Here is an 18,027-nt window from a genome sequence, read left to right on the forward strand (position 1 = left end):
CTCGCAACTTACAGGACTTACAGGATCTGCTGCTAACGTCTTGGTGCCAGATACCACAGCACACCTTCAGAGGTCTAGTGGAGTCCATGCCTCGACGGGTCAGGGCTGTTTTGGTGGCAAAAGGGGGACCTACACAATATTAGGCAGCTGGTCATAATGTTATGGCTGATCGGTGTATACATAAATTCATACACCTTCCTAACTGAAAAATGTAGGCTTTTGTTAAAGGACTTAAGGAGACCGCTTTGAAGTTCTGTGTTTTACGATACAGGCCTGTGCTCACCAAAGTACGACAGATAACATGTCCATGCTGCAGACCCCCCCCAACTGACATTTGGGCTGCTTTGCCCATCGCCACGGACACCAGCACCACATTCCTATTGAAGATTTATTTTGTGAAACTCAGACATTCAAGGTACTTTATATATTCCACAGACCAGGGCAACAAACCCAAATACAAACTACATGCTGCTAACAGAAGTGTTACCCAGCTTCTCCCTCAGTTTGATAACAAACAATAAAAGGTGACTTAAAATTAACTTAATGACACTTAAGTAATTCTACTTCAGAATCAAAACATGCTCAAGCCATGTTTGGTCTTAAAAGAAAGAGCATTAGCTAAAACATCCATTGGACCATTTATATTTCACATACAATGCAACATTAACATTTGGAAAGAGAATTATTCACACATCCTAATTGATCTTCCACGGATATGGACATCAAACCAGCCCCCCAACCCTGGAATTCCAAGAAGACTCAAATCACTGAGAAAGAACACTTGGCTTGTTTGGTTTTCAACTGTAAGGTTATGAAAATGACTTGAAAATGTATTTGATAAAACTAAAACTTGACAATATAGAGAGTCAGAAACTCTAGGTAACATTTGAACCATTTTCACATTCTGCAGGAATCAAGGGAGAAGAATGGCAAAGACTGCTTCGATTCGAATTTCAATTTTATTACCCCAAACCTGACCAATCTTAAATTTGGAAGGAAAGAGATTAGAATCCCTTTGTCTAAAACATATAAAGATAGAAAGTTAAAACTAGCAATAGGGAGTGGAGTGGAGTGGAACAACCTGGGAGAAGAAACGAAGGAGACGAAATCCAGGCAGACTGAACGGAACCAGAACCAGAACTTCTCCACCAAAAACCTGAAAGCTTTGCAACCGTCCTCAAGTGGACGCAGTCTGCCAGCCCTGCCCGCCATCGAATGTCTGCATAACTGAATCTCAGTAAACCACAGGTAGTATATTTCGTGTACTAGTCAAGAATTAGGTAAACCACAATTACATAAAACCTAGTTGTGTATGGGATCTAAATTGTAGGAACGGGCAGTATAATCCTAAGACTTGTTTGTTATTTTACATGTTTTGTGCCTCAAGTCAAAACACGAGTATTGGATAGATCTCCTCTCACTCTCACTTTTAATATTATCCACCCTGCTTGTTTCTATCCTATCTTTGCAAATACATGTTGTCTATTTCCATTTTTAATAAACCTATATCTTGTATAAAACGAAACAGCCTCAAGGTTAATTCATACAGATCAACCTCACCGCTAATCTGAGCTTGTATTAGTAAAGTATTGTGGTAACTTGTGTATCAACCCGCTCTTGTTTTCAGAGAAGTTGACCGCTGTGGTTTATATGTGTGAAGTTCACTAGATAACAGGACTTTATCAGACAATATAATAATTGCTGAATATCGATACCAGATAAACAAGCCAAATTCCAGTTTAAAGTCCTATGTCAATCGAAAGTACTTACTAATAAAACATTAACTGTAAGGATACATTTGTCCATTGCAACATTCTGCCTGTATTGTAACAGATCAGAATCCTTTCATTTCATTAAACTATTTACACTAGAAAGCCACCAAGGGGGCAATAACATGCCGAGTGTGTTCAGGTTTTGGTGAGAGGAATCTGACCAAGTATGGCTGGCTTGCAGCTCACTAGTAACTGGCTGGCAAATTATACTGATGACCTGTTTCAAGAATTGTGTCCAACTGAACAGCAGGTCTGGTTTCTTAGCAGTAAAAAGAGAGGCAATTTTGTAAGTTGAGTTGGTATTTTTAATATTAACAAAAATGTGAAGTAATCCCATCTGAATGCAATAAATTGCTATTTCTAAATTACCAATAATTGCAGGATGTTGGGAATATACATTTAATAAAAAGCCAGTTTTCAAAAACATAACCCACAGTTTAGGATGGTTAAAACAAAAAACAATGCTGCAAAATGATGGTTGCGTATTTCTATTAGAGCAACTGTACAGTTTTAGCTCTTTTACAAATTGTATTAGAGCGTTGTTGTGTTTAAACTGTCATGGCACAGAAAGCCCCATTCTAGACACACATGACTGGTATGCTAAGAGAGCATGGCTCCTTGACCTTAAACTGGGCGTGATTGAATAAGACATGATACTGATAGGTCTCTCTAAATCATGAGCAAAGCTGTGCATGTAATTTATACAAACATACAGGAAATTACTGAACTAGACCTGGATTTGTAATTTATTTTCTTGTGAGATTCTTATGTGCCATTTAATACAATGAATAGAAAACACATACAGATGAAGCCTTTTTGAAAATATATTTTCTGTGGTGGTTGCAGTTCCTAAATGACAGAAACAAATCAATATCAAATCAATTCATATTTTAATTAGTATCAGAATTAGTAGTAGTAGTAGCAGCTGTAAATGTTTTATAGCTGAAATATATATGATTATGATAGGAGGAGTTTGCATGCGTGTTTTAGCCTTCCCCAAAACAATATGTTACCCTCTCCCTCTCTGGGTTTAAATGGTTTTAGTTTATTGCACTCTGGACAATTTAGATGCAGCATACCAGTTGTAATGGCAAATATTAAATACATCAATAAAATAAAGCAAAAACATTTTTAAAATGGTGTTATGCAGAGCAAATACATTATCAGACTGTAGAAACATGGTCAACACAATAAAGGTCTAAATGGAGACTACGTGGGGACTTGATTCAAGTCTTCAAAATCATGAAAAGCATCGACCACATAAAATCAGAGGAGCTTTTCCAGATCAGCAGGGACACACGGACCCGGGGACACAAATGGAAATTGGGCTTCAAGGCATTCAAGACAGAAAACAGGAGACACTTCTTCACACAGAGAGTCACAATCTGAACAAACTCCCCAGCGATGTTGTTGAAGCTGAAAGTTTGGGAACATTTAAAAATAGACTGGATACGATCCTTGGATCACTTATTTATTAATGGACACCAAACGAGCACGATGGGTCGAATGGCCTCCTCTCGATTGTAAACTTTCTTATGTAAATATATCATAGCGTTTCCTTTTATATCATATATCTATAGGTGAACACAAAACTGTTTAACAGCAGAAAAAAAAACATAAATAATATTATTACAACAACAACATTAATTATAAACATTGTAGTCATATAATTGTGTTGTGTTAAAATAACAGATGCATCAAAACGACAGATCAACTGTGCATACGTGTAGCATGAGTAGGATATTAATTAAATCATAGTGAAAACCTATAATAGGCTGTTGGTAGTAGCCTATGTTCACAATGCCCAATCAAAGCAAATCAATTACATGAACACTGGCAACAACCAATACACCCTGTTGTAAGTGTATAGGATGGGTCCATACACTAGCATAAACATACATTCATGAGCTAGACTCCTCTACTGGCATTGTTATATGTGGCAGGGAAAACATGCAATACGTCATAAAGTAATAGGTAATATCTTAAACAAAATCATTCTACTCAGTTATTTGAACTTGAAGAATCCCAATAATCTGGTATGTTGATTTGCATGGATATATTCCCAATCTTCACAGTTTAGGCTCTCCTAAAATATTCCTCAGATAGTTATCCTATGTAATAATTATTGAAGTGTATTTTTTGATTCTAGCTCAAACCAGTCCAGATTGAAAGTATAGTAGTATGCAAAGTGTACCATAACTACAACATAGCAAGCTGGACAACAAAATTCATCCTCCAGCACATCACTGATAACTGAGTGAGCGCACATCACTGAGCCCACTGAACCCAGGTACCCCCCACCACCTCGCTTCTACAATTTGCAAGAGCGATAAGCGTTATAAGCTACTAGGCTATAAGTCTTTAGCAAATTAATGTGCTGAAATGTAGAAAATATGTGTTCAATGTGATCAATCTGTGAGAAAGAAGAAAAATAAAATATCAAATAACTTGTATAGCATTTTTCCCCCTTTCATATTTTATCACATTGTATTTTCAGGCTTAAAATAAACTGTAAGATCTGGTACCAGAAGATCTTGTGAATGACTTGAAACTGATATTTCCTTGCTTGGTATTAGAAAAGTCAGACAGTGATGAAAATTAAAGGCTGCCAAAAATCTGTTGTAGATGTCAAGAAAGCTATTTTGGCTTGTTCAGTGATAGACACTGAATCCAGTAGTAGGAGTCCCATATTTCCATAGCAGGTGGCCCCCTTTTGATGCAAGATAACCAACAAAATATTAATCCCGTAAGTGTTACATTTCGCAAATGGTGATGCAACAAGATTAAAATGAAGAACATTGTGTAGTTTAAAAAAAAAAAATCACTAACACTCTCTCTATTATATATATATATATATATATATATATATATATATATATATATACACACACACACACACACATACATATACACGCACACATATGCATATACACACCAGATTGTGCCAAGGCAAAATGGTTTGGGGCAATTGTTTGGCATTAGGCCAGACTTAGGGGGAGGGCACTGAGTTATGGGCCAATATATCTGCAGTGTTTTTAATTGATGTTTGATAGTTACATTTTTTGTTGATTACATACACTTCTAAAGTAGAGGTGAGCACAGCCAACACACAATTTATCCAAATCGGGTAACATAACAACCCCCACTCCCCCACCGGACTGGACTTTATTGGGACTCAGACTTCAGCAGCCGTCGCCCCCCTGGGTAAAAGTCCAGGGCCCTTTTTTGGTCCCAGTCCACCCCTGTATTTAATGTTTATTATACAAACATAATACAATATAATATCTTAAATTCTAGAATCGAATCTTTGCTCTATGACCATGAATACAATAACATGCCATTGCATCATTTAACCAAGTAGTAATGAACACGTGCACTATATAGGAGCTATAGCATGAATACAAATCTACACTGAGGATGTATCGCAGGATGTTCCCTCAGGAATTATCTGAACGTGGTTGTTAATAACAGGAAACTCACACAGGAGACTTTAATTTCAGATTCAAGTTTGGGATAGGCTATTCCTTTAATAATGCCAAGGGTTCGACAGAATGCATTTTAGCTATAAAGGCAAAGTGACAAACAGGTCTTCAATATTAACCCAAATACCAGTAGCGCACATAACCATCAGCAGATACGGATTTGTGCTCTCCATTTTATTCGTTTTCTTGCAGTTGTATTATGTCTATATCAAGGCTGCACATTTTAATATGGCAGTATTCTTTATAGGTATGTTTGCATCTCGCAACTTGCCCGGGTTTATCATGCAGAACTCCATGCAGTAGATCACATATTTATACCACAGCTGCGGAAATACTGTAAAAGAAATGCGAAAGTTATTATGATAAATTATTATCTTTGTGAAAGAGAGGGCTGTTCTTGTTTGAATTTCTCTTATCTTGATTAGATGGTAGTTACAACTAACTAGTTGACATCCATAACTATATTGTTTGTAAGCAGTCAGCAGCTCTGACAATGAAGGGTTGCGCGAGGGCTGATTTCTCGGGGTATGAAACCCCTCGCAGTCACTGGCGAGTGTTCCAGCTGACAACACGCAGCCTCTGCTTGCCCTTTGTCATGCGCGTGCTTCACCTCAAGAGCTGTCAGCGACTTGTCAGAAACAATCAGAAAATCTGATGGTGTCTGCCAGCAATGTACACGTTTGGACAGGATGACATCAAATTTCTGGTGCTACGTGTCAAGTACCATATGAAAACAGATGTCCTCATTACTGCATTGCAAGTGCTTAAAAGATACATTCCCTGTTTTAGCACAGCATCAGATGCACCGAATTTAGATAAATCCACCAAAACCATATTTGGAGAGGCGCAATGTTTTTTTCTAAATCCATATCGAAGCAGGGATGTATAGTTGTATAATCTATGTCGAAGGGTGTTAAGGGAAATCCAGACAGAGCCAGCGTCACATTTCTCTTAACTGCTTGCACTCCTACCTGAACTCTACAAAATGTTTACTTTGCACTAAACACAACACATTAGATTAATTAAACAAGTTTCAGCCTTAAAGAATGTTTATATAAATTAACAATTATAAAAGTCGTGTTTGATATTATTTTTATATATATATTTTTTTTTAATAAATGGAGGGGATTTTTACAACCCCACTTACGTTAGAGATCTGGCAAATCATAACCCCCTGTGATATTTGAGGCCCTCCAATCCTAAATGACAAAAGTTACTTTATTAAATAGGACAGATTGCTGCTTGTCTGACTTACTTAATCTGTGTGATTGAGCAATGAGACGCCTTCGGGTTCACAAGTCCTTCAAAGGCAGCAGATTTTGCTAATAAAAAAAAAGAAAGCCTTTCACCAATATGCTCTGAATGATTGGATTTAAAGATTTATTTATTGGCTTTAAATATCTTTATCCATTTGCTACCACCCAAGCCCTTTCACTTCATCAACTTGCAACAAAGACCGTTAGCTTGGACAATCTGTCAAGTGTCATTGTCATTGATTACAGGACATCCCCATGCAAAGAATGAGAGCTCATTGAAATAAACCATTAAAAAAAAGCTAGGACTTCACAAATTCTGGGGGAATTGCCCTGCTTCCCCTGTTTGAATAGAATCCCACATTACCAAGCCCTACATTCATTTGCCTATGGTCTGCACTCGTATTATGGGGATTTAACTTTCCTCTCCACCCACTGTCTTTGAGAGATTTACAAAGCACAATGGAGTCACCGATGTCATTGTGCTTGATTTGAACTTTATTTAGCTGTCCATATGGTTCCTCGACTCTTCTTAAAGCCGAATGTTTATGCTTAGCATCACTTAGCCAGCTAACCGTTAAAAAGAAACAGCACTCTATAACCGCACTTCCTATTGTGGGCCTTAAAGTGAGAGACAAAGGATCAGATCATGAATGCAAGCTTTTCAGTCTATAGAACAACAAATAAACTCACCCTTCAGATGAAATGCACACTAAGAAAAAAAAAAGCTAAGATCGAAGGATACGTTTTGTATATTTCTCTGTATACAAACACTGGGCAAAGACCAGTCCAAGATGGGTCCCATCTTGCCAGTTTTAAAGCACATACATGAGAATACCAAATACCCTGTGCTCCCAATAATGAAATATATAAACCAATAATAACATCCAGCATTTGCTAGGTTCAGAGTTGGATGATCTTGTGAAAAGTGACTTTAAATAGACACCAATTTGGTATTTCTTTACAGGACAGAATAATTTCATTCAAGGGAAAAAGAAACAAGGTGAAATTAATAGAGATCACCTCTACAGTACAAAGATATAATCACATGCACTGTATTTATTTTACATGAAGCACAGCTATTCACAATATAGTGTAATGTACAGAATATATTTAAAAAAGGACAGCAATATTATCAGTAGTTCTCAATTGTATAAGACTGGGGTAGTACAGCTCTGGCTTTAACTTCTACATGCTATGAGAATGGTGTCTTCAGTACAGCCCTTAGTGACAATTTGTCCACATCACAGACCCATCACACATAATTAGCTATGACTCCTGACAAGCAGCTCAGAAGAAGATCAGCAGATAGAAGTAGCACGTTGATGCTTATGTTCCCCGAGGCTAAGGTAAAGCAACATTAGCAGACCATTGCGTGAAAGCCCACAACTGCACTCTGTTGCCCTGTACCTGCATTGTCAGGAAATCCTTGTGAACAACAGAAATGGAGAAATTAAAATCATCATCCAGTAAAAGTAATCTACTGTACTTTTCCTATGGCACCATTTAATGCACTTAGTTGCTTCAAAACCACTAGCAAATTAGACACTTCACATTTTGTAATCCTTGTACTTGTCTCAGACATTCTATGGGAATTGTAATATCTAAAAAATAATCCAATAAAACAGTTTTGATACAAAGTGACACAAGCAAATTTTCATATACAAAGAATAATCTGTATTTGTGGGAGGTCTTGCTGCCAAGAAAAAAAAAATGTTTTGTTTCTTCTGAGTACTAGAGTACTATGGTGCTAGAATTTAAAGTACAGAATATTATCATTTATACCCAATATATGTATTACTGTCAAACAATGAGAACACATTTTGTGTAATTATGTAAGAAAATAAATGGTTGCATTCATTAAATTAGAAATAGACAGTGCTCCAATCTCCATCTGAACAATGTATTTTTGTGTTAAATTTGTATACGTTTATATAATATCAAAATCTAATGTGAGCTGTAATAACTTATAAAGGCCAAGATACAAAATATTTTGGGGATTTTTAAGCATACTATATTAATATACTGGAATTAGTAATATCTGCTTTGGATGCCCTTTCACTTAATACACATATTTACTAAACAAAATATACAACTTCATTTCAACCCTAGAAATCGAGTTCCCACTTAGTCTATACTTTGCCCTCCGTGAGTCTGACATCAATAAAGTATGAACAACAACTGCACAAACTACATCACAAAGGTGCCAAGTCATAAAACAAACAAACAAAAAGACCTCAGGACAATAAAATAAGATGATGGATCGCTTTTCTTCCATTCATCTCTGGGTTATAATTAAACTATACATTCAGATGGAGCTGCTTTTGATTCTGCAGCTGTTCAGTAGACTTCCAGCTAGTAAATAAAAGTATTTGAGGAAAACACAAATATCCAAACAATCAGCTAAGTTGGAGAATGAATGTTGTTTACCGTCAGTTATCAATAATATTTAACTAAATCTATTCTCCACTTTTCTTTTAGCTGCACTGGCCCTCTTAGAGTTTGTAAGAGAAAGTATATTCTACATCATTTTCTAAGGTTTGAAAAAATGGCAAGTGTTTTAAATACATTAGTATGGACATACAGTATTTTCTAGGAAATACTACAAATGGACAGCTACACTGCTACCATTAGGCTTATAAGAAATGCCCCTTTACCTTGTATGACTTTATGGAATGTTTACATATGTATAGATTTATATACCTTTTTAATACACCCATTGTAAATACAAAATGTACTCTGCAGGTCATTAAATTATAAGAAAATTGGTTACATCCTTGCAAGTAGCTTACTCCTGTTTCTGGTTCATATTGTTGTACTGAAACTATTGTTACAGAGGTAAGCAAGATATAAAATCGTTATATTTTTCTGTTATTTGACTGTCGACGAAGGTCTATAGGAGTGTTCACATCATGGTTGGTTTCTGCTTTTTCTTCAGGCAGACCGTGGATATTTGCTTTAATAAATATAAGCACACCAGGAGTACAGATACTTAATGATGCCTCAGCATGCATACTACATACATCTCATTTAAGACACAGAATTACTTCAATTTATTCATTTTGTTATTTATGCCTTATTGGGAGGTTTAACATACTTCTGTATTCATTAGATCCGCCTCACAGTGGCCCTAATATGTCTGGTATACACATAGTTATTGTAAGCATTTGCTGAATCTGTATGCTTCTGTCTAACACTTTGCAAACTTCCACAAAGACTCTGGGTTTAAGTCAATAACACTTTCTTATGAGAATTTAAAGAGTTTAAATGCGAGTTTTGTTGACATGGCCTGTATAATTCATAATAATAGTAATGATTTACAATCTGGTGCATTTCTTGACTCATATACAGTAATTTCAAGATGGTGATATGCTAATATAAGTTAAACAATTTACTCAAACATTAAAGAATAATTACAGAAAAAAACAAATAAAGAACCAGTTGGGACAGACTGGATAAGATAAGGAATAAATGACCAAAACAAAACAAAAAATCCAACATGTTATGTTAGACAGTGTTGGCCTTTTTTAATTTGGAAATATGCTGCCAGATTGTGGTCACTCTGCCAGGACATTATTATATTTAAGTGTGTCATATTCTGTAGCTCTCTTCCTCACATGCTTTGCTGGCTGGGCGCACCTTTATTCAATCCCACTGGCACACACAGAGCCCTCTGGCTTCTAACAATATATCCCACTGTGGTACATATTGGAGAGCATACAATTGCCTTAAAACCTATTTGCATCCACAATAAAGTCACCATCCACCTTTTCAATGCAATCAATCTGACTGGTAGAAACAATAGTTTGATTTTGATTACCCTGCAGTGTGAGTGGGCAGCTCAGTTGAATACAAAAGAATCTCTTTCAAAACAAAGGTCTGGTTCATCATTCAGGCCAGTGCTATTCAGGCAGCTGCCTCTGCCACACTCACGCTGACAAACGTCCAGAAAAACAGATGGTTTGTGCATTCATGACCAGTTTAGTGGAAGCCCAAGAGTCAAGACTATTCAAGGGAGTTTTTTGTCATCCATTTGATAATAAAGCTTTTCACTCTAGTAGAAAATTAGAAATGCATTTTAAAATCGTCCTTTAATTATTGAGGTCAGCCAAGCTCTGTATGAAAAAAGAGAAAGAAAGAAAAAAAAAGGCCTCAAGTATCAGCTTTCAGTTCACATGGCTGACGTGAAAAGATTTAAGGCGGGTTTCTTCATTTCACCTATTCAAATCTTATGAAAATAAATTTACATAAATTAGTACATTTAGACAGTCAGTGTCCTGTTTGTGGAAGTTCAAATGTCTGAAATCTTCAAATCTGATACTATCTTTTAAATGTTGTGCTTCACAATAACAAATGTACCAACATATTATTGATTTGCTCAGCTGATTCATTTAAATTATTTTTAAAATACATTGTTGTGATTGATAATACAAGGAAGTACAGTACAGTCTTTGAAGGCCATGTTATTGTGTGTGCAAAGTAAAGGAGAGCCCGATATGACTCATGAGCAATCTGATTAATGTTAACCATGTGCCCATGTTAACTGGTATTACAAGTTAATAACTACTTGAGTGGTTTCATTATTTAGAAAGTAAATGATGTTAATGGAACAAATAAACAACATGGAATAATTCTTTTTTTTTTAAATAAGCATGCTAGAAAATTCTCAAAAAAAATTGTTTTCCAATTTAAATAACTAACTTATTACAGAATGAAAGATATAAAAAGTCAAGTATTTTAGATTACATCTTGTCAGTTGCGACACTGGATTTTGCACAACTGTATTGTAATCGACAACAGATGAATAACTCCCAGTCACTAAATCTTTCATCAAGTCAGCTCTCTTAAGTACCAGATGGTGATGTCATGGTCCTCAGACCAGAAATATACAATTCTGAATTTTGGGTCTCTGTCTATGACATGAGAAAAAACAATGCCTATAGGGGAGATATTCCTACTCAGTAGAAGAGAAGATACACCAGCTTCTCAACCCAGAATCCCATTGCCATTACTGACACTCAAACTCTTGGGCCATAGCCATTATTACCGCAGAGGAATCTTGTCAGTTACTGATATGCAAATTAAGATGATGGAGAATAAAATAAGTCACTAAAAGGGATCCAGTGCTTGCTGACCATGAAAGAGCTGCGTAAAGAAAATCTGGTTCAGCATTTTATTTCAGGATTTGACAAAAACATAAAATCAACCGCAATTTCATGAAATATGGAATGGATTATATTTGCCAAGATAGTGTTCAAATTAATTAGTAGGAATGCCAGCTAAAGTGATGTTAAATAAACTTAGTGTGTTTACATATTTAAATACTTGCACAGCCTCCATTCCCTTGAGGTATGTTAAACAATTGGAATAGCTTCCGAGCATATTTAAATGAAAGATAAACAGAGCATTGGGAAAGACATGCCATTGCACTATTACCCTCTAGTGAGTTAACAATGAATCTAATAATAAGTATAAAAGGAATACTGACAGCATTATTGAAATTTGTTTAAGGAGGGATCTCAGTTTAATCTGAGATATTGCTTTTATTTTATATGCTGATCTACTAAATATAATGCTTCAGAAAAGTGTGTGACCTGAGGAACAGCACCTCTGGTCCTGTCTTTCAGACTGTGGTATTGCAGCACCAACACACACTGTGAAGCCATTGGGCTGTTACACACTTCCCAAAGGAGAAGAGAATAGGGTCACCTACGAAAATGATTTGTTATGTCTTTATTAATATACCTTTCCATTACTGAATAAAGAAAGTTGATATAATGTTTAGGAATGATATAGGAGATAGCGAGATGGTTAATGTACTGTTTAACCAAATTGGTCTGAACCCTTTTAAGGAACTGGTTTGTAATCCTATCCGAGTTCCTTTAAAATTACAAATAAGCAAATAGTCTATACAATTAAGCCTCCCTATAAGTGTTCATTAGCCATAACTCACGATGCTGACCACATACATATATATATATATATATATATATATATATATATATATATATATATATATATATATATTTCCTAACATCTACTATGATTAGACCAGCACAAATCAGTTCAACAATATTGAGAAACCATGCATACATACACCATTCTTTGTGTAAAGACATCTGTAGTCTTAATGCATAATCTCTCATAAATAGCTTAAGTTCAAATCTTTTTTTACTGAATCCCGAGGTCAACCATTCATGAGGATGTCTTACAAACAGCTCTCTGTCCAGGAGTGTGACACCATGTGTTGGTTTGGATGTTATTTATTTGAAGGATAAAAATTGTCATGTTATCCCAGGTGATTAAAAACGACTTGCTTAATGTCACTCTCTATACAATTCAGCAATTCAAACTGGCTTTGCATTCACCAATGCAAATAATAGAACTTACGTCCATAGCTTCAAAGTCAATAACTTATTGATTTACTAAAATATAACACACTGAATGCTGAAGTGGTTAACCGGTTAATGCATGTTGGAATGCAATTCAGTTATGCCTCAATATCACAAATCAAGACTATTTTTAAATAATGTATTTATATTATCATAATATGAAAAATTATGCAGCACCAGATACATTTTCAAATTCCTAAATTTCACAAACCTTATGCAGGGAACATGTAAAAGGGTTGCAGTTAACAAATGTGTATCTTTCCAGTGTGTTTCTAGATTATTTTGCATACTATTTACACATGAACATTATCAAATTAAAGTATGGTGAAATGTACATATTTTGTGGCATATTCATTTCAATTAATCAATATTAATATTTTTTAAAATATTTTACAGAAAACAATTAAAAGAATAAGCTAAGATTTAATGTAAACAGTACTTGTACTTAATAAAAACAAAAAAAGAAACGGTCCTCTTCTTATGCACTGCCCTCCTCTGACTATGTAGGGAAGTGCATCTGAGAATTGTTTCAAAGCAAGCAGACTGACCAAGCAGCAAAGCTTTCACAGTATTCTAGGAAACTTTCCACATTGTGTGTGTATGTGTGAGAGAGTGTGTGTTCTTTTAAGGGGGCAGAAATAATTTGTTTCTACAACGTACACTAAGTAGCAAAACTAAAGCCAAATGTGAAACCTTTTCAGCTGTATTTTAGGATTTAAGAATGTCTTTAAAGTACTGACATAAAATGTATACATGTGGGATTTTATAACTCTAAACATATTTTTATAAGATAATCAGCATGCAGCATTTCCGGGCCCTGAGGACAATTATCCTCACTGAGTTCACCAATGGGAATAGAACAAATAATTTCCTGTAAGCTCTCTGCAAGATGTTATTGTGGGAAGATATCTGAAAATTACAACAAAAAAAAGTAAAAAATGCAAGAGATCAAAATTGTTTACTATGCAGTTTCACAATACTTTAAAACTACATTTAACCAGATGACATGATGGTTTAACAAATTAAATTTAAGAATGAATCAATGAATATGTTAATGCTTGCTAACTAATTACCTTTTTCGACAAAGATTTAATGGAATACAAACAGTTTTATAAGTAAAATAAGAAAAAAAAATGTTTAATCATTTTTGTGAAAACGAATAACAGTATCAATCAAAACAGTGATAACACCAATGATACCTATATGAAAAGTCAAGACAATCTCTGGTTCTTCAGATTGCAAAAGCATTATCTGTGGTGGTTGATAATATGCTAATTTAAACTTTGTACCTACAGAATACATCCCATATCATAGATTAACTTTGACAGTGTGAATCAATCCAGTTATGACTGGTTTGAAATAAGCACATTTCTGTGAAATCATGATTTGTCTTTACATTTTGTACATTTATAAAATTCACCCATATTAAATTAAAGCCAGCAGCCTGATCTGCAATACATAGCCTGCATTTAAATTTGTTTTCCTAAATTACATAAATGGAATTCACTATTCATTTATGTATTAATCTTTCAATGGTATTAGCTTCTAGATAGATTCTGATTGTTCAGTTATAAAATCCACAAATCCCATACAAATATAAGAAGAAATTTAAAATACAAAAGCAAATTGCCAGGAAGCGTTAAAGGGGATAAATAAGGGATAAAGGTTGCACAATGTATAATGGCCTAAAAACTAACAATGCTGAAGAATAATTTTCTAATTGTGCAACACTTCCTCTATTCACACACCCATGATTCTAAGTATCAACTGACATCTCATTTTGTATAATACCAATGTGGAATCACTGTTGTTACTTAACTGGGCTCATTACTACACCCTGATACCATGAAGAGAGCAATGAAGGCAGCCTATATGTTTGCCGAAATGCTTGCACTGTCAGAAAGTCTGTTTCTGCACACAATTTAAACCCATGGCATAATCAATTGGAGATCTAATACAGTGTTGTCTGACAACCCTACTGGCTCACAAGTGCAAGAGCAGAAGACAGGGATTACTGTTGCACTGTGAGCCAAGGAAACTGACTTTCAACCCACTCAGCCTCAGAATCACTTGGCCCACTGTATGACCCAGCATGGCAAATCTAACAGAAGAACTACAAAATCAGACGGAGAGCTTGAGTGCTCTGAGCATACAGTTCACACGGTCCCAGGAGCAGAGTTGACAGATTTCAAAGTTGTAAAATCTTTACAATGCATAGAAGCAAAACAAAATAAAAATGTGGCATAGCAACCATAGACAATAAAAGTAATGTGCTCCTTTCCAAGTAAACTCCCTAACAGCCTCTATTTCAGTCTCTTTAATGTTTCTTTAATTATGAGATGTCGAAAAATTCCATCACCATGCGATGAGGAGAGTGTACAACGCAATGTGTGAAGCTGCAAAGAGCTCTGACCTTAGTGAAGACACTCAAATTGGGAAAACTAATGAGACATTTCTTTGGAATATTCTCCCCCTGCTTGGAAGTGTGAGAAAAAAGACTGTGGTGAAAGAGTTGTGAATAATTTACGGTCCACAGGAAAGTGATTCATAGGGGTGAAGAATTAGTCACTGGCTCACTCTTTGTATTAAATTCACTGACAGAACAGAAAACAAAAATGCATAACATTCATAGTGTGTCATTAACTTCAGTTAAAATAATCATTTATGTGTCCATGTGATGGGGCCAGGAGCAAATTGCCCTGGGTCCCAAACCTCACCCTTCAGCACAGCAAATCTCTATCATGAAACAGTCAGATCATCAGACAGGTATTCATTCCTTTATCCACTTCCCTCACGCAGTGCCTGCACTCTCTGCAGGGTCATCTCTTGTAATGCCTCCCTCCCTGCCAGGCTGGATGGCTGTTTGGAGCAGCCTACACTCACTAACATCTCTAACATGTGGCCTCACGGACAGCCGGACGTCTGGAATTGCTCTCCCATACTTACTCACTTCGAAACCCTTTAGGATTTTGCAATTATAGAGCAACTGGAATGTGTTCCATATTTAATAAAATCCAAGTTTGTTTACTGAGTCCCATGGGGATACAAATTCTTTCCTTAGCCCAGGGAGCTCAGCCTACCACAGACAACCAACCATGGCTACAACTAATAATTACTACATTACTATGCAAATGCATACACAGAACATGCATATGGATACATATAATAAGGGCGATTATTATAACTGTACAGCATCAGCAATACAATCATTCCCAAAACACCAATGCCCCACATTCACCCACAGTCAAAAGAAATCCCTTCCCAGTCTTGGAAGTAAGTCTGCCAGACTTACCATAGGCAGGCATTACAGTGTGTGTCCTATAGACATTTGGTGGATGAAAAGATAACATACACAGCAAGATATGGGGTTTAAAACATATAACATTTAAGTTTACCTGCATGTTTGCTACAGTCGTTAAAGTTTTGGGGTTATTTTCAAATATGCATTCATTTACACCTCATTGTTTAACTGACGGCTATTTAAGTAACATACCTGACTTTCACTTCCCACAGACACCCTCTCGGGTATGTCACAATTATGGGCAGCAAGAGCAAGTTTGCTCATTGTGCACTTTGAGACTTTCACCACCTGGACTAAAATGCAGATGCTATAAAGGTAAAAGTTGAAAGTGGATACTACCATAACCATTAAGGCCATTTTACCCATGCCTCAGATGACAGCTCTTCCACGTTGCCTAGTAAAACCACTTAGTTTCATGTTGGATTCATGTCTGGACAATGGAAAGGTCAAACCTTCACCTTCAATTTCTTGTTCAACAGCACCACCAGACTGAGAGCTCATCCATTCGATATGATACCCTGGCTGGGATGTGCATCCACCACTGCACTTGTAATTCTCAGACTTCACAAAGCACAAATAAAATCCTAGTCCAAGCATAATGATCCATAAATTAGTGCATTTTACTATCACACATGGTCCTTTTCAAATGGAAATGCATGCTAGAGTAATACACTTAATTACATCTATGTTACAGGAGTTACATCTGGTAAATAACTGTTACCTGAGACTGTGACATCATTTCACCTCAGGCTAATGTATCTAGAGCTCTCTCTCAGCAATCTTACTGAATGGATGAAATACTCTTTAAAGAGAAAATCCGTTTTTGTTAACCTTTTTTTTTTTGTATAATTTCACGTCGGCCATGACAGTATCCACAATAAGCCACTTCATGAATGAATGCCATTCAAACTCCCCACCTCTGAACAAGCCACAACACAAACTCATTATGTTCACTGTGTCCTTTATCCTTGCTGGCGATTAGAAACAATTACAATGTCTCAATTCAGGAGACGAGTAAGATCCCTTCCCAGGTTTATTTCGTTATTCATTCAAGACGGATAGACACTATATAACAAGCCCGGAGCGCGGTTATGCACCAGGCAACACAAATCATGTCGTGTACCGCGTTAACACTGAACAACAACCACTTGCCTTTTCCTCCCCAGTACCGTGTAGAGCAGGAACATCAAAGATAATCCGAGAAGCGAAGTCACAGCCGTCCCCAGCATCTTCAAACCGTCTGTGTTGCTCCTCTTCACGGCGCTGTCCCTTTCTTTTTCATTGGGTGAAGAAGTTCTCGTACTTTCTGCTCCAACTTCTCAAAGTTTGGAGACGTGTGCCAGTCATGTGACCTGCGCAGCTCAGACCCCCGTGCGATCCGGAGACCTGATCTGTGCTGCAAAACTAGGAGTGCATCAATACATTCATAAATACTGCCATGTGTTCATCTGTTATACCTACAGTTTAGGATTGACGGTCTTGTTCTTAGTGTAATTGTATAAAGCTGAGCTAATGCAGTGAGATACGCATACTGCAGGCTTCCTATGGGGGGGGGTGCTATTTAGACAGTATAGTATAGTGTTGCTATTTGGCAGCATATGAGAGGACGTGTTGAGACAGGACTTTTTTCTGTTTTGTAACTTTGCACCAAAACTTAGACATGAGAAAGGTGCTACATTACCAGGCAGATAGGGAAAAACATAGTTATAATACATGTATAGCAAACAGCAGTGTTTATAGTTACCATAAGGACTGGTCAAATTGTCGTACTTTGTAAACCCTAACTTTGTCCAGAGAGACTTGTATGGTGAATCTTGAAAAAGAGTT

The 18,027-nt window shown here is 36.3% G+C and overlaps 1 protein-coding gene across 1 annotated transcript in view; it reads right to left on the minus strand.

Annotated features, from left to right (window-relative positions):
* The window catches only part of cyp7b1 (cytochrome P450, family 7, subfamily B, polypeptide 1), a 60,855-nt gene extending 43,157 nt beyond the window's left edge, over nt 1-17,698 (minus strand). Inside the window, exon 1 of the mRNA XM_066720399.1 lies at nt 17,353-17,698. Within this exon, the coding sequence (XP_066576496.1) occupies nt 17,353-17,429 (77 nt within the window). The 5' untranslated portion in view covers nt 17,430-17,698. The remainder of the gene's footprint in view (nt 1-17,352) is intronic.
* Nucleotides 17,699-18,027: the final 329 nt, after the last annotated feature.

The sequence above is a fragment of the Amia ocellicauda genome, chromosome 2 (genome assembly GCF_036373705.1).
Source record: "Amia ocellicauda isolate fAmiCal2 chromosome 2, fAmiCal2.hap1, whole genome shotgun sequence".
NCBI classification, from domain to species: domain Eukaryota; kingdom Metazoa; phylum Chordata; class Actinopteri; order Amiiformes; family Amiidae; genus Amia; species Amia ocellicauda.